This window comes from Cheilinus undulatus, linkage group 2, assembly GCF_018320785.1.
Source record: "Cheilinus undulatus linkage group 2, ASM1832078v1, whole genome shotgun sequence".
Taxonomy (NCBI): Eukaryota; Metazoa; Chordata; class Actinopteri; order Labriformes; family Labridae; genus Cheilinus; species Cheilinus undulatus.
In genome coordinates this window covers 10,436,089-10,457,922 of record NC_054866.1, presented here as the reverse complement: position 1 = coordinate 10,457,922, position 21,834 = coordinate 10,436,089, and the positions used below count along the sequence as shown (strand labels likewise).

General features: G+C 39.9%; 1 protein-coding gene across 1 annotated transcript in view; it reads left to right on the top strand.

The window, feature by feature from the left end:
* The first annotated feature begins 931 nt into the window (after positions 1-931).
* The window catches only part of dpf1 (D4, zinc and double PHD fingers family 1), a 106,373-nt gene continuing 85,470 nt past the window's right edge, over positions 932-21,834 (top strand). Inside the window, exon 1 of the mRNA XM_041810240.1 lies at positions 932-1,044. Within this exon, the coding sequence (XP_041666174.1) occupies positions 932-1,044 (113 nt within the window). The remainder of the gene's footprint in view (positions 1,045-21,834) is intronic.

Genomic DNA, 21,834 nt, shown 5'->3' with positions numbered 1-21,834 from the left:
CAAAGCAGTTGGGAAGGACTTGAGGATGTAAGGAATAAAGATGGAGGGAATAAGGAGATTGGAGAGGGTCCCAGTCTTTTTTCCGAGCTCAACCATGAGAGACAAATGTCTGAAAGAATCAATTATAGGCCTACTCCCAACCCATCGCCCCTGATTAATGAATAATTAAAGCTGCTCAGTGCAGGGCTATAGCATAGATAATATAAGATTAAGCATGGGTCTATCAGCATGCCACCACTAATGTAAGGTTATGAAGGCACAACCTGTGTTAATTTGAACTAAAATAGATAGTATAAACTTATTATGGAGGGGTGATGTCTTGTGATTAATAGTTAACTCTTCTCAAACTAAAAATACTTTTTGTATCATTACATGCTCATTTTGGGGGGAGACTTTTTTGTCCATCTTGTTGCTCCATATAACTGGCTTATATTGTAATAAATCTACACTCGTCCACTTGCTGATCCCACTTAAAGGGACACAATTCATATTTAATTGACAAGGCAAGATTATTTTTAAAATATTGATCATCAGCTTTTAAAGGTGTCAGTTGGTCCCTGCAAATTTTGGCAATAGATTCAAGTCTATCATCACTACTATCATCATCATCCAGATAAGGCAGCGTCACGTGGAATAAACAGGCATCCTTTGACAACAAGCAGCTCTGCAAAAACCGTCCTTTAACAACAGTCGTTTTCAAAAAAAAAATACATATATAGAAATAAATTCGGAACTGGCTAGTGAGGCTTTGCCCTTACAAGTTCGAGGCGGGACTGTGGTCCACTTTCACCGCCATCCCCGCTGGTATTTGTAGTGCGCTCCGCCTCGGCATGTGTCATGTTGACATGCGTAAAAAACTACACTTCCCCAAAGCTGTCACAGAGCGCTCCCGCCTCCTATTGGCTGCTCGCTCCAGCCGCAGCCCCAGAGAATGAATGAAATTGAAATAGCTGCTACATTACATGTACAATACCGGGCTCTGCAGTGTTGCATTCTATCATACTATATCAAAATGGCCACAGCGGTACAGAACCCCCTCAAATCGTAAGTACAGCACATTCCCTGTGCGTTTGCTCTTTCTGTTTTTGTGCATGCTGTCAGTGCAGTTAGAGACCCTTGAATACCCTGATATTTCTCAGCATGTCTACAGACACATCTATACATGCAATGCATAAAGCAGCGATAATGTCAGCGGATGCGAATCAGCCCTGAAGAAAAGTTGTATTTTAAGCTATTGGGGGCTTTCTGGTTTTTGGCACGCGGGGATTATTGCGCGCTCCGATGCAATTCATATAATTATTTCCCTGAGCCAAGAGCAGCGTGTGAGCGGGGATATGGAGGAATGCTGGAGGTAGATTTGGGTGACCCGGTATGTCCCTTGCCAGTGTAGCCAGCCAAGATCACGGTCAAAGCTGGGCTGGAGAGGCAGGCTGACCGGGAGGCTGGGAGCTCAGATGGCTTTACAGTACCTGTGTGCACATTTTTGGATAGCATGGGGGTAAACAGGTAGGCAGGAGGAGGCTCGGTACTCCGGTTTAAGGCTGCAGCGTTACCTTTACTGCCGGACCTCACAAAAATATATATGCTGAGGTAAATACGCAGCTCAACTCCGAGACTTGCTTTCATTTTCGGCGCTAGTATTAAAGCCTGCATTCAATCTAAACTGGCGTTTTAAACTAAAGTGCATTCACCCATTATCCTTTCAACATGCATCCTCAGAAAGGAGCATTTCCTGTTAAGTTTCTCTTCTGATGATGTCCTTTGTGCAGGATTTTTTGGTCTCTTTTTTTGTTTTTCTGAGACTGCTTTCAGCGGAATGCAGACGCCTGCTGCCCGCCTGGGCTCCCGGCCAAAAAGGTGGCTGATGTGCGTCTGTCAGCGGGTACTTACACACATCTAACCGTGGACAAAAAAAACCTTTCACAATAGCTCCAATATAAACATACAACCGAGGAGAGTCTGAGCCCTCTAAAGAGGCAGCTTAGACAGTTTGAAACAAAGAAAAGTCAGAGACCTGTGTGTGCAAAGGTAGGAGGGATGCTGCACAGGTTTCACCTGAGCAGGGATGCTTCTGTCTCTCTGTCTGTCAGCCTCTCTGAGATGCAGACACAGGCGACATTTTCGTGCAATTTCATGAACGACTGGCCTGTACGTGCTTGCTTTGAAGAGCACTTCACAGGAGAGAGGAAACAGGGATGGTGCTGATTGGGAAACTGTGCGCTGCCCTGATTGAGTGTGATGCTATTTTAGTGATCCGGCCAGATGTATTCTACTCAAACTGAATCACACACCTCAATAATAGTGAAGCAACGATGAAGAGATGCTATATTTAATATTTCACTATGTTTGACTAAGCTGGTGTGATGCTGGGACAGGAAATGGACAGGTGGATTGAACTGAGGCTGTAATGTGGGACCTCTGAGCCCAGAGCTGTCTCACCTCTCCTCTTCTATCCTCATCTTCCTCCTCCTTCTTCTCCTCTCCTCCATGGGCATCCGAGCAGAGCCAAAGTGTGTCCAGATTGCTCCCAGAGGCCTTCACTGACACCATGTCAAGGGGATTAAATTGACTGATTTGCATGGAATACATATAGATGGGGGTACCAGGGCAGTGTGCAGCCAGGTTAGGATTTCTTTGCCATCAGGAAGAGAATATGATTGGGGGAACGAAGTTGAAAGTGGTTTTAAAAGAGGCTCAAGGGCAGAAACTAATGAACAGAGCCAAATTTTTCACTGGTGGTCCTACATTGATTTTAAGAGCTTAAAGTAGAAGGAGAAAAGAGGCAAAGAACAAAGATTCAGTCCTGCAGGGATGCCTGTTTTATTCAGACATCTGAGTCTAAGTGTGATAATACAGCTGAACGTATTTATTACACAAGGCCAGCAATCAACGCAGCTTTTGACTTCTCACCAAGTATAGAAATGCAATCATGAATTCAACATCATTTCTGTAGTAATCAGTAGTGCTTGAACATGGCTATGATATTCAGTATTGCATGTATCACTTTCAGGATTTTAAATGATTCATACTTGTATGTAGTATTGCCCAGTGGCATCGACAACCATGCATCAAACTCTGCAAGCTGTTTTGCATTTTTCCAGGTTTGACTAGAGTGGTCCCATATGTTTTTTTTTTTTTTGTTTTGTTTTTTACCTTTTTTGGTAACCAGTGGCTGCCTTTCTGTCGTCTTTTGCTCTCTTGTATTCAAACTAACTGGAGTATGCGCTGGCTCTCCCCCCACTTCTCATCTGAATTGAAGCGAGAGCTGTTTTGGTTGGAGAGGCAGAGAAGGGTGCTCTTCATTTATTACAAATGACAAAATGCACATACGTTTAGCTCAGCATAGGTGTCAGCCAGTATTGGTCCTATTAACAGACACTGGCATATAATGTGGGCATGTGCCAGTGTTAAATTTAGCAGCTATTTTCAATTCAGTCCTCTAGTTTTAGTTGCATTTTAGTTGTTAGTAGTTTAGTTAGTAATCCACCCATGTAAGTATACAGTATGACTACAGGATACTGTGCTGGGTATAGCATAGTAGCATAGTATCCTAGAACTCTTTGCTCAGGTGTATCCTGGCAGATACTTTGAGAAGCATCTCTTGTCAACTGTGACAAAAGCGCAACCTTGACTGCTGGGCGGAAAGTGACGTACTATCCATGGTTGGGTTTTCCTTCGTTTTTGGTGTGTTATTGTTAATTTTGTCCCCCTTCCCCCAACCCTAACCTTTAGAGCTCAGGTGCCTAACCCTAACCCTCTGCGTTTGTGGTGTGCTAAAATAAAATGTATCCCCCTCTGTAAATTTTTTATTTTTATTTATTATATTCTTCTGTTGTGAAAAACAATCACTTACTGTAACCTCTGACAGCCTGCAGAAGATAAACGTTATTCAGTACATCATCCCGGTTCCGGCTGGGTATTTTACATCACTTCCTGCCCCATTGTTGAGTTCGCCCCATTGTTGAGGTCTGTCACAGAAGAGCCCAAAACGACCCACCATAGAGGTCTGCAGCCAGATCCTGTTGCCTGAGACCAAAAATGCCAGATTTAACACACTAAATTATACAAATATTTCAAATTAATTAAGGTAACATTATTTTTAGAAATGTTTTAACACTTTAACTCCATATACATTTTTTAAACATATTTTAAGCCTTTTAAAAGGGATTTAAAAAAAGTTTTCTTAAAATTTGTTTGCTTTTTAAAAAAAATTCACAACTACAAATAATAGGCTACAGGCCACCTATGTGGTGAAAAAAATACTTTTTTGTTACATTTGTTGTGATGAAAAAGTCTCAATGAAGGAAGCTCATTTGAAATTATAAGAATTTAATTCCATGTTATTTTTGTACATTTTACCATCACAGTTGTAGAGACAAGCTCTGTGTCCACTGGCAGCAATAGTTGCCACTCGTTCAAACAAGGATTTAAGACACGAGAGCACAAAATGGAGAAAATACCTGCAGAACATGTTCATATGGGATCAGGTTAACATCATTTTTGTGCATGAAAATATTGGGAAAATTCAGGGCATAAATGGGTTAAACTTTATAGTTTTAGTCTAGTTTTAATTGATGAAAACTTACAAGCATTTTAGTCCAGTTTAAGTCAATCAAAAGTCCTTACAGTTCAGCCTTTAATTTTGGTCAAGGTATTTATTTTCTAAACTCATTTTATCAGCCATACTGTTAAATTAATATAAATGTAAGACTCTCACATTAATGCACTGTCATCATTTAAATGATTTAAAATGCACTAATGAAAATACTGATATATCTTGATTGCACAGTGGAGAAATATCAGGGATTTTGAAGTCTGATTTTAGTCTCCGTGATGAAAAATCAAAATGAGTTTTCATCACTTAAGATTAGGAGTGACAAATGAAATGTACCAACACATCAATACCAACCAAACCAAATTACAACACAGATTTTGATGCTTCATTCAGCCGCTCCAAAAGAAATACGGTGTGAACTCTGTGTGATTTATTGTCTTTAATTTTGCTTGAGCCTCTTACATGAGGAACTTTTGTTATCTCATGTTCCACGGACATCTTTAAAAGATATTTCTCTGAATCATTTACATCTTTTTTTCTCTGACATTCAAAACACTTTTCTCTTAAAAGTACTGATTCAGGACCGTTTGTCTCCAACACTGTTAAAAGTATTAATTTAGCACCGGTATCAGTAAAAACCTAAACGATACCCAACCCTTCCAAAGATCTGTTTTAAGCCAGTATTGGTCAAGTCTTCCTCATGGAAAAAGGTAGTGGAACAATCATTTTATATATGCTTTTAGTCGATGAAATTAACTCTAGCATGAACCAATGTGAGAATCAGATCTGTTGTGTTGTTTTAATTTAAAGCTGGCATTTAGCACGCCTGACTGTTGATTCAGAGAAGAGATTCATTAATGGGCAGAAGATGTAGCTTGTTGGACAGACACCAGTCTGTTTTTGTGGTCGCAAATGAGAGAAATTCAGGCATAGATGGTATGGTGGACAGAGTGCAGACTGGCTACTTTCATGCATGTCTCTTCCCTGTTCCCATATTTCCATGCTCTTCCATCCCTGTTTCCATCTCTATCCATTGTCCTCCACAATAAGTAAAGGTATAAAATGTAAAAAAAAAAAAAAAATGAAGCTTAAAAAATGTGAGAAATTGTTGGCATAGTGGGAATTCTTCAACAAAAGAACTCATGAAAAAAACACCTTGCTAAATTACTATTTCAAACAGCAGTAATGACACAGGCTCTGATTTTTACAGTTGGAGCATCTGTAGAAAAAACCTGCAGAATAAAAAAGCACAATACATCATGTGACAGGCAGAAGAGAGTACGACTGAAAAAAAGTTGAAAGTGGTTTAAAAGAGGCTTAAGGGCAGAAACTAACGAACAGAGCCAAATTTTTCACTGGTGGGTCTACATTGATTTTAAGAGCTTAAAGTAGAAGGAGAAAAGAGGCAAAGAACAAAGATTCAGTCCTGCAGGGATGTGGTAAAGAAAGGAAAGGTCCAATTTTTTTTTACCACAAATGACAAAAGTAAGGATGCTCACATGCATCGTATCTGTATCAGCCGATATCGGTGGGTGGGTTGTTGATCTGCTGTGTTGTGTTAATTTTTTGCTTTCATTTAGCACAGCTAAGGGCAGGCTCAGAGAAGAGATTCATCACCGGGGTAGTAGATGTAACCAATTAGACAAACTTCAAACAGCTTTGTGCTTAAACATGAGAGAAAATGTTGGCATAGTGGGAGTTGTACAGAAACACTCTTATCATGCATTTTACCATTTTATTGCTAAATGGATTCACAGTTTTATACCTAGCTCTGCTCAAAAGATGCTCCCTGGGTTAGTCAAGCTGCATGCTTTAACCTTCCGGGGAGTGCATGGCGAGAAACCCCCTCATTGATAGATATAATTAATACACAGTACCATGAATCTGAATATTAGGGGGCAACAGGCTTTATGCTATAAAGGAGGCGGCTGGGGTGGAGGAAGTTAAGTTTTGCCACCAGCAGCATGGTGCATCAGCATTACTGCTAGCAGTGAGAAGTATGTCATTTTTAAACATTTTGCTTTGTTGCAAGAAAGAGCTGTGATTGGCTGTGGGAGCTGAGAGGCGATAAAAGGGGTCAGCTGATCATGGCTGGGCGTATGACTACCGTGTCCTGCATGATTTAACACTGAGCTTTATTTAAAGAAAATGAAAAAGCATTGTTATTGCTATCTCAAACACCAGTATTGGCATAGGCCCTGATTTTTACAGTTGGTGCATCTGTAGACGAAACCCATTGAAAAAAATGGGTGCAACATGACATGCAGGACTGCATTGGTATAATCTCAATTACCTTGTTTTCATGAATGTGGGAAGGCAAAATCTTAACTGAAATTCAAACTCAATAATTGCACAGCAGTACATTTCACTTACCACACTGCATGGGCCTCCAAGAAGACTTGCCAGTTTGCATTTCTGCAAACAGACTTGCTATTGCAGGCTTAGAATTAAACATGCCAAATTTGTGTTGAGATTTGGTTTGGTGTTGGATAAGGCAGCTTGCTGTGTGATGAAAACAGAGCCTGTTTTGCCTCTAAACTTTGGCCTAAGTATAGAAATAAATGATATTAAAGCAGATGAAGTTGTTGCACACCAGCCAGTCCAGTAAAAGTGGGGCTTGCAGTGTTCAATAGCTGGTAGATAAGTGTCCTGTATGTGTAGTACATGGGAGGGTTCATCCGTGTGCAAAGGCAAATCAGCAGAGGAAAGCAGCTAGCTCCAATCTACTGGACATTTCCCTACCAGCCCTCACTCGTCCTATCTCTCTGCTGGATTAGAGACCTGTTTAATCTCTCTTTCTCTTCTTCTCCACTGCTTCACTGTCCCCCCCCCTCTCTCTTCCTCTTCTTTTCCCTCTCTGTCCTGCTATCACCCCTGCTTCCTCCATCCTCTACTTTCCCTCCCTCTATCCCTCCTTCTTCATCAATTTCTCCATCCATCACTCTCTTTTCATCATCTTCCTTTTGTTCAGCCATTTCCTCTCTGTCTCGCCTGCTCTCTCTCCCTCTCTGTTTTCCATTTTCCTTCTTTTGCAGGCCTCAAACCATCTGAGCCCTCCAAGTCGCTTACCCTCACCTCACACTACCCCCACCCCCCACCCTCATGGTTCTGTACATCATGAACCAAGGAATGCCACCATCGAAGTGTTCAGGAGGAAGAAGTGAAGGAATTCCCTTTGCATATTCCCACATCCCTTTAAAATTTAAGAGAAAGCTTATTTCTGTGAGTCCCCTTGGAGGGATTTGCTGTATATTTGGACTATCTACTGCAAATAAAGTGTTTATAGTCCAATATTTACTCAGAATTAGATATTTTCTCCCCTTTGTGAAATCAGAGGCATAAAACTCCTACCTTGAAGTGGTTGCATGAAACTTTTATGATCCCGATAAGAAATGAGATGATTAAATCCTTGAAAATTTGAATATTTCTAGGAAAAAAAGCAAATTATTAGCAGGATTTTGGCTCTACAGCTCCAATTCTAAGGCATAGGTGTTCAGATTCATCACACTTGATGTGGTGCATATCTCAGCGTTATTACTTCCTCGCGTTAGTAAAGGGGGGAGATGTAGATAATAGTGTGCGGTGCTATTGTGGCAGGGCCTATATAATATTATTCCTGCCCTGCCTGACTGAGCCCAGCTAAATGAGTTCCATGCAATAACCGGCTGTGTGTGCAAACAACCCCACATGATGGTTGAAAACCACAGCCCGAGCATCCGTTTCTAGATCTTTCACTTTCAGTCACTCCCTTTCATTCCCTCACTTGCTCATTTGTATCACCCGTGTGTGGATGGAGATGCATAAACACCCAGAGTGGGAAACACGCTTGCAGTCGCACTCCTTCATTCTTGCTCTCAGTTCCTCCTTATAGGAGCGAGCCTGGGGTCTGATGTTTTTAAGGCTATTTCTTTTTTTGAGTTATTCCTTTCATCATCCCCTTATTTAGACTTTCTATGTGTTTTATTTTCTTCTTTTTTTTAAGAAGATAGGATGGAGAGAGCGAGTGAGAGAAAGAGAGAGGCATAGATAAGTATTTTTAGCTCTATGACCTATTTCTCCAGTGCTACCTTACTGACTGTCAGTCAGCTCCACTGCTTTGGGACCTTGCGTGACTTCAAGCCAGGAAATTTGAAATTTGTAGTTTCATTCTGTCGCAACTTGTAGTCCGAATGCAGAATGTGTAGTGGGGGAGGGTGCATCATTTCTTCCCTTTAGTCATTTATATTATTCCTGGTGTCTTTGCGTGTCCAGTGGATCCCTATCTTGGAGTTGTCAAGGGTGCAGTCAACACAAACCAATGGCTGCTTCTTTCTGCAGCACTTTAATAAGGATGCAGACTGGGTGGGTGGATGGAGGGGGACTAAAAAAACATGCACACACTCGCATACACACATGCACTCACACGTGCACATCCAGATTCAGTGGTAGAGAATCCATCGCCATAATAAGAGGCCAAGTGCAGTGGTGATAAATCTCACCTGAAGGAGCTGTTCGGAGGCAGATTGCCTTACCCTGATGTACTGCCCTCAATACCCACTGCAGCTATAGCTACCAAATATACATACACCCACACTCACATGGAACAGGAAGGCATGCACGGACAAATATGCATGCATAAATAGGTAGAAGCTAATTCTGACTGTGCATGCATGTGCAGAATGAAGCACACAAACAGGTAACATGCACACTGCACAGAGAGGCCTGTGATTCATTTTATAGTGACTTCACTACAACCACACCCAGTGGACGATGAGAAAGACACTCTCAGAAAATAGGATGTAACTCTTCATTACAATCACACGTAGCAGGTTACATGAAGTTCTGACAGAAACGACATGATTTGTAGCCCGGCTTTTCATCTGTCTACCTTCCTCACGCTGCCTGTCTGTCTGTCAGATCTCTCCTCATGTTCAAATATGCATGCAGTCAGTTTCAGCTACACACACATACACACACATGCCCAGATGCATTGCTGTGACAGCAATTCAAGGAAAACTGACGTTTTCCAGCTGGTAGTGTGGCAGACGTCCACTTCTGCACTCACTCTGCCACATAGAAACACGCTCCTGTCTGTCCATCTGTCTGTCTGTCACTGTCACAGCGAGTGTGTGGCCTCTTTGTCTCTGTGACTGACTGCACTCAGTAACTACAGAGTCGTAGTTTGTCTATAGCCATGCTCTTTCATTCATATTGAAGCTTAGAAGGGTGCATACCTTACCGTGTGCATCTTAGGTTTCTCCTTTGTTTATGCAATTTTTACAACCATATGTGCTGCTAAACATGTATACATAGTAGTTTATTATCTCAAAAAGTGTCTCATTTGACTGCTTAAACTCTATCACAGAGATAAAGGGGTGCCCAATGTCTAATTTTACATAGATCTTCCTGATTTAAAGACAAAATAAGTCATATTTTGTTGTCCCTGAGGGTCAGTTTGCCTTAGTAGTGCACTTTACACCGCACAAACATTCACTGTCATGTCAAAAGGAGAGGAAGAAACTGTACAAGGTCTTACAAATATAAATACATGGTATAAAAATATAGTAGAAAAATAGATTATGAATCATAGCTCATCTTGGTATATAAAGTATATCCACATATGAATACTTATCAGTGCATTTCTGAAAATAACTCATGCACCTTCGATCAATCTCTTTGCCACACAAGAGACAAGCCATGTGTGATTTAACTCAATGGTAAAACTCAAGAAACTGTTTTTCCTCTCTGCAGTTATTATTTATGTTTGGTGTACTATTTTTTATATAAACCAAAAACAACAAGGCTTTTTATTCTCCTCTGCATTGCTGTTGCTCTGTAACTGTGCAGGGGCAGATGGATTTGCCAGGCTCCATCTCTGTTTTCAAGCAAATTTATCTTGCAAAGCTCCAATCTGCAATGTTTTTGCCTCACCCGAAAATGGTTGGGAGCAACCAGCGCCATTTGAGAAGAACTAGGCAGTAGCTACGGGTAGGGTTTAGTTATACTAGCAATGGCTGCCGCCAGTGTTGCATTTAGCTTGTATGTAGTTATAGTATTGCAGTTATATCAGAACTGTACCACATTTCTTTATTAAATAAATACCAAAGAAAGGCACTTAAAGCTTCGTCATCATCGAAAAGGTGTTTTTGCTCTTCTGCTGGCAGTTGACCTCAACCACATTTCTTCATCATAAAAAGAGGAAAGAGCCGCATTGAAAGATGTTGTTTCACATCTCCTGATAGGTTTCAGCTTGAATTTTAGCCACCAACAAGCTCTGCTTTTCATATGCTACATTCGCACCAGCGTAGCTCAGGTTAGCACTGGAGCTGTACATGTCTACTACCTCATTTTGTCATGACTCTGATTGGCCTGTCATGAATGTCACAGACAGAATGGTGAAGTCTGAGGTAGAATAAAAGAGGAGCTGGGGTGGAGGAGTGTTGTAAAAAGCAGCTTGCAGAGGGAGCAGCAAAGCGTAGACAAGCTTTAGATTTGGCAGCATGAGTATGATTTGCCAACAGCATGCCAAGAGTGCATCAGCTGATGAGAACTTCTGTTGTATCAGCTAATCTCAATCATATGCAGGGCTTGACTCTATATGCTTACTATATCATGTAAGAGGCTGTTTTGTAAAGATGAAGTTTTGGTGTGCCTTGAAATTTTGGCTTGATCTTAGGTGTGCTTTGGGCAAAGAGAGATTGAAAACCCCTGCTCTATGGTGACAAAAAAAAATAACTGAGTAGACTCCATATACCAGCATACACCCTGGACTATACCACTGGCAACTAAGCTTACTTTTTGTCAGAGTTTTTATCACAGAGGCCTATTTTTAGCTAGTCTTTCTCTCATCTTTCTAATAGAAAAAAAGGTGGTTCACAAACATTTTTAGTCATAGTTGATGACAAAATTAACACTGGTCTTTATTCTTATGTATATATACATAAGGATAAAGACCAGAGTTAATTTTGTCATAAAGGATAAACATATATATAGTGATAAAAAAAGTAATCTGTAGAAGCACATAGGTACACACACACAAACACACAAACAGAGATTGGGACAAATCATTTCATTTGCAGTGGAGTGAGAGAGAAAGAAAGAAAGAGGGAGAAGAAATTGAATTGTGGGTGGTGAGGATGGGGGGAGGTGAATAGGGGGGAGGAGGAGGAGGGTGAATTGGTAAGGGTGATATTGCATAGTTTAATCTGTTGAGTTCAGCCAGTGAAGGGCTTGGTTTGGGGGGGAGGGGAGAAACAGTACAGTGGTAGGCCGCCTGATATTAGTTCTCCACTGTGCACACAAAGCTCATGGGCCAGACTCGACCAATGTGTGTGTATGTGTGACTGTGTGTGTGTGTGTGTGTGTGTGTGAGTCTGGGCAGTAACAGCACAGATGGACAATGGTGGATGAGACAGGTGTGTGGACCAGGTGTACAGACTGCAGTATGTAGGCACAAGTGTTTTAACAGGCTTTAATCTAAACTATACACACAGAGCTAACAGCGATGGTCTCTGCAGAATTTGCTAACAAATCTCAAGTGTGAATCATACCCATACAACCTGCCCTCAGCCTTCATGAAGCCATTTACATGTGAACTACTTCATTTCCTTCCAGTTTAATTACCTTCTTCCACCCAGCTGGAAATCACCGCTGAAATGAAGTCCTTTGTTGGCATTTTTTTCTAATTATGGACTCATTTTTATAATTCTCAATATTTCTTAGCAGATTTTCCAATGATGTAATTTCACCTCTAGGGGGAGCCCTATGTTTCTATTTTGGTTTGGGGAGCAGCTAATTGGTGTAGTTAATTGCAGTGTAACCAGAAAAGGCTGGCGGCAGTGTGTGTTTCAGCAGTGTGTGGATGCAGCGCCGGACAGAGGCTCAGTGTGGGCTGAAGTGGACTTATTCTGCTGGATGGGACTTGAGGGATCACCCAGAAACTCAGACAATAGCTTACCCTGGGTGGGCTTGGTGGGGTGGCCGTGCTGTTTAGCAGTGCTGTATGTCTGCTGCCTGTCAGGAGAGCAAGTGTTTGTGTGTTTGTGTGTTCCCAGTGATACCATTTTTTTTCCTCAGTGTTTTCATGGAGCCCGCTCCCTCCCTGCTGTTTGCTTAGCACAGACTGAAGCAGACAGCTCAATGTGGGCTTAGGATTCACAAATACACACATGCACTTCATGCTCTTGGCAGGCTCATTCCTTTTCTTCATCTAGTTTGCTTTAGTCTGTGTGCTTAGAGGTTCATCATAATGTCTGGGATAAAAATGCAAAAAGTTACTCCCTTGTTTAATTTCAGTTTTCATATTAGCATGCATCCTTCTTTCCTCGGCTTTAACATTTCATATTCATGAGCATGCATTAGGTTGCGTGCATGCACGTGTACAGGTGTCCTTTCTGTATTTTGTGCCCTTGCAGAGTGCCGGCCTGATTGTCATTTCCATCATGTCTGCCTGGATGTTTTTGGTAGTCAGCGCTGGTTTGTCTGAGAGTTGGCACCATGCCAGGTAATTCCTAAAGCTGCTAGTATATCTCTCTGCACCAGTGAGTCTGTGTGCATCGATTAATGGAAAAAATACATCTGGAATGAACCTGAGAAAGAAACAAATTGAAAACACCACACAATGAAAAGGACTGAAATTGCAGATTTAGTTTTAATTCTGAATGAGGAAGTGTTTCTGTTTGAGCTTCACTTCATCGACTGTGTGGTCCGATGATGGGCAGTTCGGTTTCGCTGTGCTTCTCCCTGTGGTTTGTGTTTTCAGAAACTGCCTGCTTGGTGGAACCACAGCGGCCACAGGCAGAGTGGTGCAGCTGTGAGAGTTCCCCCTCCACATAAAGTAAAACCCTGTGTTAAAGAGAACCTCATCTTAACAGATTTAAACGGCAAATATTCCCAAAATTGACCACATGTATAAATTGATAAGACAAAGCAACTGCATCTAGATATGACTGCTGCCAAGCCTCTTTAAAGTGTCCTATAATTTGTTCCAGGCATATAGGAGGAAAAAAACTGAAATAACTTTTTCCAAATTCAGTTTCACCTTTGGAACAAACAGCAAAAAAGATCCTGAGACCAACAATTATGAGCTCCTTGCTCTTTTGATTGATGCAGGTCAGAATATATGAAGGAAGTAGGCCGAGAGTGGCCTTAAAGGTAAGGTGCTGTAGGGGACCATGCAGAAGTGGGTATACTCTTTATGTAGGGGTGGGTAATCAATTTTATTTATGGACTGATTTCTCCATTTATTTCTGTATTTACTGTAGGGAACAGTACACATTGATGGACATGGACAGTGCCTTCAAAAAGTATTCATCCCTAATTACCCATTTATTAATTTTATAAATCAATCATTGTCAATATAATTTGGCTTTTTTGGCAACCTATGAAAACCTATTTAATGCCAAAGTCAATTCAGATTTCTACAAATTAATGTCAATCACATGAAAATATGTTAAGTAAAATAAGTGACTGCATGAATATTCAACCAACATTTAAACTGACTGACCTAATTCAACAGAGGTCCAGCAAATTTGTTCTAGTAGTCTCACAGTTAGTGAAATGGGGATCACCTGAGTGCTGTGAATTTGTCTTAATTGATTGTAGTATATGAAGACACCTGCGTCTGGAAGGTCCAGTGTTCCTTGGTACCATTACACAGTGAAGACAAAAGAACACTCCAAGCAACTCAGAGAAAAGGTTATTGAGAGGTATAAGTCAGGGGATGGATACAAAAAACATTCCAAGGCACTGAACATCCCCAGAGTTTGGTTAAATCCATCATCAAGAAATAAAAGGAATATGGCACATGTAAATCTGCCCAGATCAGACCGTCCTCACATTCTGAGTCATCATGCAAGAAGGAGACTAGTGAGAGAGGCCACCAAGACACCTATGACTCTGATGCAGTTACAAGCTTCAGCAGCTAAGAGTCTGTGTACAACTGTTGCTCAAAAATTGACAAAAACATCTAGGAAGATGATTTGACAAACGTTCTGTCACATTCATGACAACAAGACAAAACGAGATTGTAGGCATGCGTATGCATGCCTGAGCTAACAGGCTACTGCTGCCGTAGTTTTTGAATGGTGGAGCTCGATGACAAATAAAATTGATGCCAAGGCTGATCAGGAGACGTGCAAAAATATCTTCTCTGCCAAGACAAGCTTTCAGTGTGGCTCTTCACTCTTGTTTTAAAAAAGAAATGTGGCTCTGATCAAACTGCTGCCATTACAAAACCCCCCCTTAGCTACTGCCTCGTTCTCCTCAAACAACGATGATTGGTCCAACAGAGTCGGGCAACTGTATTTTCAGTGCCAACCACAGTAATAAAAGAGAACATTAGACTTATTGTACCTTTAAAGAGGGAGTTTAAACTTTTTTATTATTTGCTTTCTAGCTGCATTTTTAGGTACAATTACATGTTACTGTAGCTAAGCACAAAACCAAGATGAAAAAGCTGCTGCTATTAATACAGTTTAATTGTTTTTGTATAGAAACTAGATGTGGTAGGAGTTAGGAGCTATTTGTATTTTAAATTTTCTGGATGTACAGACATTTTCCTCATCTAGAGTAAACAAATATCTAAGTATGTCATTCTTCTTCACAGTCTTCTTTCAAGTATCTGCTTAGCTGCTAAAACACAATAAAGAGTTAGCCAATACATGTTTATACAGGCTGCCTGTGAAGAAGTCCTAAGAAAGAACAGATTAGCATTTTTGCTAATCAGGTTAGTTCTATTTAGCTAACAGCTTAATGGGAGGTAGCAAATTAGGGCATGACTTTGATTTTATTTAATTCAATTTAGATAACCAATTTTAATTTAATCTAACTTAATTCAATTTAATTTATCTAATAAAGGTACTACAATTTAAAATATTCCAGTACAGAAGGTTTAAAGCGTTTACTAATTCTCAACACTTTTATATATTTTGGCCAAAATGGTGTGATACATTTCACACTATTTAGATAGACAGAACCACATAAAACTACAGGTTTTAACAAACAATAAAATACAATATAAGAATATACCATAATATATCAATATACAGTAATATCTATATGACAGCCTAAAATGAGTACAGCTCAGGTTAACTTTCATACCATGGCTAGAATATTTTACATCTAAATATAATTAATTATAATTCAGTTTGTATTGTGTTCAAGGTTTCACAGCCCTCCGTGGAGAAAGAGAACTGCCTGAATTCAGATCTACAATGAATTATGCCATTACTGCTGTTCATTGTTTCTCTTTTCTACATATCTGTAAAGGGATTTATTAAAATAAATAACTTGAAGAAACATGAATAAAGAAAGGAATCTAGACTTAGTGTGTATCTTTTGTGTATATGTCAATAACACAACTGGATGTGCATTTATGTTGACTTTTTCAGGTCCTGGTTGTAAAGTGATTAAATGTTTCCTGTTGTAGAGAGAGTGAGGCCTGGGCCCACACTATCATACAATAGTGCTGCACAACTAATCTAACAGTAATCATGATGTAAAGCTGCACTTTTACATATCTGCATATAAGAATGCAATCATTGTTATGTTAGTGTTTGAAAGGTTTGCAAAAATGTCTGCAGAAAGGCCTGTAAGTTTACAAGAGCTTGAAAAAGATTATATTGTTATATTGTCATTTTGGTGGCAAACTTGAAAAACTTCCACTTTTGTGTTTTCTAATGCTACTTAATGATATGTATATACACACTTCAAAACCATCATCATTCTCTGCATTTTTCTTGACAAGCAAGCAAGAAGTCTCATGAAACCATTTACGTTTCATCCTAATTGCAATTGCACATTATTACCAAATGGTGCAGCACCACCCTACAGTGTGAGGAATTAGACCAAATGCATGAATACCTGGCCTGCCTGAAATGCACAGTAGGCCTATCTAATTGATGTAAGACAATTTAGGTTTGCAAGTGCACTTTTTTCCTAAATGTCTTCCAAATCCTAAATCAAATTTAGGATGTGAATCCATAGTTATTCCAAAGCACTTGAAACTCTTAACCAATTTGACGTCTATTTGCTGAAGTCTACATTCCTAGTAGGGCTGAACGATTTGGGAAAATAATGTAATTGCAGTTTTTCCCCCTCAATATTACAATTGCGATATGATATGCGATTTTTTCTGAAGTTCCTGATCTTGTGTTTTTTTGCAACAAACACAGCAATAAATCATTCTATGTTACAACAAACTCAATATTAGATAAAACTAGGGCTGTACAATTTAGAAAAATATCTAATTGTGATGATTTTGACTCATATTGCAAATTGGACAGGAATTGATGCACTGAAGGGAGACATAATTTTTATGTCATTCTCATATTTAGTAAGAAAAATGTACAAAAAAGTAGGACTATTATTAAAAAAACTGCCACTTGGATGATTGCATGCTAAGTAATTTATAACATCTCTGCAGCAAAAAAAAGTTTTAAAATTGGCATTTTGACACAAGTTTCAGGTTAAAGAAATATTTCATCATCTGCAATTTGAAAATTGCACCAGGCCATATGTGATTTAATCTAATTTTCGATTAATTTTTCAGCATTATAATTCCCAAAAATTTACAGCACAAAGTATGCTCCTTTTCAGCTAAAGAGGCAAAACAGATTCTTATTTCAGAATTATTGTAGTCTCTAAGTTTTCATATGTGCCTCTAATTGTTTTTTCTGCTAAAATTCCTAAAAAGAAATGGACCTTAACGTTACCTGCCCACTTTTTTAGCAGCTCTGGTTCCAAAAGTTAATTTCCCATTCAGATGCTCTCTTGATATTTCACACAATGCTCATATCAACACTTTCAATGAATAAACCAAGCAACCTGAATACTCATAACCATAAAATATTTGATTCTGCCCAAAACGGCATTAAAAATTAACAAGAAAGAGGCAAAGGTACATGTTTGTATATATTTATTTTATGAGAAGGAAGGAACTACATATCCCACAATCCACTTTGATTCATTCTAGTGTAAAACTTTCATATCATCATGTACTTTTTCTACATTTATTGTAGTGTTTACATTTTAAATTATAATGTTTTATATTGTTGTACATACTACTACAGCAGCATGCAATCCATCATCAACAGCTGACAGTTGTCATTAATGGGCACAGTAGATGTTTCCATGGTTACAACAGGCCCAACCAATTAGGCACATGGCTGACACTGCAGGATTGTGGGTGGTATTTTAGGCTGAGATCATGATTAACTTTGTTTTTCTTAAAAAGAGCTGGATATCTCACAACTTTTGTCTTCTTCGGGAGCATACACCATCGTTTCACTCTCAGGACGCTTGTCAAACTTGGACATTTATGCCATTATTGCAAGGTTTCATGATTTTACTGACTAGCTCAAAAATTGAAACAACTGCATCAACCGATATGAACATTTTTGCCAATATTTATAGCTGATATATTGGAGGTACAAATCAGCGGTGTGTATCATATATCAGCTTTAAATACCAGTAAAATATAAAAGCGTACTATCAGGTACAGGTTGTTGCTTATGGTGCTACACGTTTAAAGGGTCTTATCATGAACCCTGAACATTTTGAATGAAGCTCCAAATTTGAAACAACTACCAGACTGTCTGCCTCCTCGCTCCTCTCTCAGCCTCTTATTGCTTAGGAGACACTTGGTGTTCTTTACAATGAAAAGGATGTATGTACACTCACTGGCCAGTTTATTAGGTACACCTGTTCAATTGCTTGTTAACTCAAGAAGCTAAGGAGCCAATCACATGGCAGCAACACAATGCATTTAGTCATGTAAATGTGGTCATGATGAGCTGCTGTAGTTAAAATCAAGCATCAGAATGGGAAGAAAGAGGATTTACGTGACTTTGAATATGGCAGCACTACTGGGATTTTTCACATACAACCATCTCAAGGGTTTACAGAGAAAGGTTAAAAAAGGGAAAATATCCAGTGAGCAGCAATTGTGTGGATGAAAATGTCTTATTGATGTCAGAGGAGAATTGGCAGACTGGTTTGAGATGATAGGAAGGCAACAGTGACTCAAATAACGACCAAGGTATGCAGAATAGCATCTCTGAACAAGCAACACATCGAACCTTGAAACAGATGGCATACAGCAGGAGAAGACCACACCTGGTGCCACTCCTGTCACCTAAAAACAGGAAACTGAGGCTACAATTTGCATGAGCTCAACAAAATTGAGAAGATAGAAGATTGAAAAAACATTGCCTGGTCTGAAGAGTGTTGATTTCAGCTGCAACGTTCAGATGGTAGGGTTAGAATTTGGCATAAACAACACAACAGCACTGCTCCATCCTACCTTATATCAACGGTTCAGGTTGGTGTTGGTGTAATGATGTGGGGGATATGTTCTTGGCCCACTTTGGGCCCCTTAATACCAACTGGACATTGATTAAATGCCAGAGCCTACCTAGGTATTGTTGCTGACCATGTCCATCCCTTTATGACCCATCTTCTGATGGCTACTTCCAGCAGGATAATGCACCATGGCACAAGCTCAAATCATCTCAAACTGGTTTCTTGAACATGACAGTGAGTTCCCTGTACTCCAGTGACCTCCACAGTCACCAGATCTTAATCCAATAAAGCACCATTGGGATGTGAAGGAACAAAAGTTTCACATCATGGATGTGCTGCTGACAAATCTGCAGCAACTGCGTGCTGCAATATGGACCAAAATTTCTGAGGAATTTTTCCAATACCTTGTTGAAACCATGAAGAATTCAGGCAGCGCTAAAGACAAGTGGGGATCGAACCTGGTTCTCGCAAGGGGTACCTAATAAAGTGGCTGGTGAGTGAATATCAGCTGAAATGAGTTTGGAAATACATGGGATATTAGCAAAAATCCAATATTGTGCATGCCTGATTATGGCTAATAATCAAATCAGCTCCAGAGAAAATGAATGGGACTTTTACTTCTGGAGCCATACAGTTTAGTAGCTCGATAGGGGAGGCAAGAGTGAAAGACTTATTTGCGACTCTGTGGAGATGTTGAGCTAATGGCTTCTTGTCTTTTCCAAAACAGAAAATAATTAGACACCAATGTGCACAAATGCATGTACACACACCTCTAAAACCTGGTACACTTAGACAAAACCACAAATTCAAACCTCCAAAATGAACAATTAAACAAATCAAACAAAGATTGACAGGAGAAGTGCAACAAATGCAAATTATAATGTTTATTGAAAGCAACCAGATAAACATAAGAGAGTAGAACACAGTGTGATATAAAAACTGCATGATTTCAATACCAATGTACTGCATTTGTAAAGTTGGAGGACATTTGTGAAATAAGCACTGCAGTCCACTTGTAGAGCTCTCAGAATTTAATAGAACTGACTGAATCTAAGCAATCTACTGACGTCTATCTGACTCAAAAGCATGCTGATTTGTACTTACAACTATGGTACTTACTATTCTGAGGGATATAAATCACCTACAATAAAGTTTCTTCATGCAGCATGCTTTCTTTTCACAGTCACACTTGTGAAGATGCAGGCAGTTCTGCCGTATTATTAGCTGGATTTTCGAAAAGAGCTAAAAATCATTTTATGGACTGATCTGTTTGTTTTTCTCTGGTGGCCATTTAAATTAGTTATTCTGGGCCTGTTAAGTGTGTCTACAGCCGTTTTTGAAACAGTAAATGTGGACATGAGGGAGTTATGTCCTATCACAGGCCGTCCTGCTCTGCTTTAACAAACTTTTTCACTTTTTTGTCTTCCTCTGAGCTCTCTCCTCTCTGTGTGGCACATTTTTAAAATCAATTTTCTCCCCTCTGTTCATCTTACTCCCCCCTCTCAAGTATCCTCTCCCAACTTTTTCTTTGCCTATCACCCCCTCAGCCTCTTTCTGGAGTGCCTCAGCTCCTCTCCAGTACGAGCCTCCAAACAGGCAAACAGTCATGCAGCTCTCCTATCACAATATAATGAGATTGGGAGCAACCAAATTGAAAGAAGCCATTTTCTACAGCTGTCAACTTATTATCGAAGTGGGGACCGACTTGTTCCAGTGCCACTGAAGGCAGCGGAGGAGAGGGAGGGATGGAGGTGATGGAGGGTGGGAAGGGAGTGGGTTTGAAGTGAGAGGAGGTGGAGGGGTGAGCTGTTTTACATTTTGAATGTTTTCTGCTTTTTTTTTTTACCAGCCTCGTGTCTCTGTTCTGGTTTGTCAGTCTGGTCATTCGTGTAGCCTTGAAGTCCACGTTATTTATTCGCCTTGTTCCTCTTAATATTTTAATGAGGAGCATGTTAAAGACGTGTTTATTTGAAGCATGTGAGTGTTTGAGCACCTTTTTCAGTGTTTATTCTCCTGCTTTGTGACTATTTATATGCGATACATATTTGTAAGTGAGGGAATTGTTTCCTCTCTAGTTTGTCCAGCTTTCTGCCGGTACAATCTCTGATTCTAAATACCTGTAGTCATTTTTTTTTCTGCAGCCAGTATCTGCCTGTCTATCTGGATGTATTATCTGCAGTTTTTTGGCCTCCATAGAGATGCATTAATTTCAGTTTATCCTAACATCAAGGAGGATAACTGGCTCGGCAATAAAAAAAAGAGGAACAAGAAGAGGAAAAGTTCTGGTGGCGTATCTCCAGCTATAAAATGCTTTAATCATCGTACACACAGCTGATAGCAGACGCTGAGCTGTACAGAAACATATTCTCTTCAGCAGAAGGCAAGCGGCTCATTCCCAACGACACATGAACAGACATGAGCACAGCATGGCCCACATATTTACGCCCCGATCACATCTTTTAAATGTCACACGTCCAGCGCCTGGCCCATGAGGTTGCAGATCTGGATTAGGAGGTTTTGAAGATACTGTGCACAAGCTGTGAGAACACAGAAGCAGCTGCTGGGTCTGATGGTAGCGTCAACTGTTTTTTCCACTTGATTGTACTTGACAAACTTCATTTAGTCCAATTTAAGGCATAAACAGTCTTTCTGTTTGTTTGAATAATTTGTCAAAGAGCCATGTCTTTTTCAAGCGTAGTTATTATTTCATTTTGCAAAGTATCTGCTTAGTGAGTACCGTGTGTTTTACATCAGTGGTTCTCAAGACCCCCTTGGGGTTTGTGAGACACTGAGAGGGGGTCTACAAGTACCCTAAAAAAACTAAGAATATTTCAAATTACACATTTGCCATTTTACACCAATTTTGCCAAATTTTAACCTGTTTCCTTCACTTTTTCTCACCAATTTTGCCAATTCCAACACATTTTTGCCCACTAAAAACCCATTTTTGTCAATTTTAAACCCTTTCTGCTACTTTTTCCTGCCTGTTTTTGCCACCT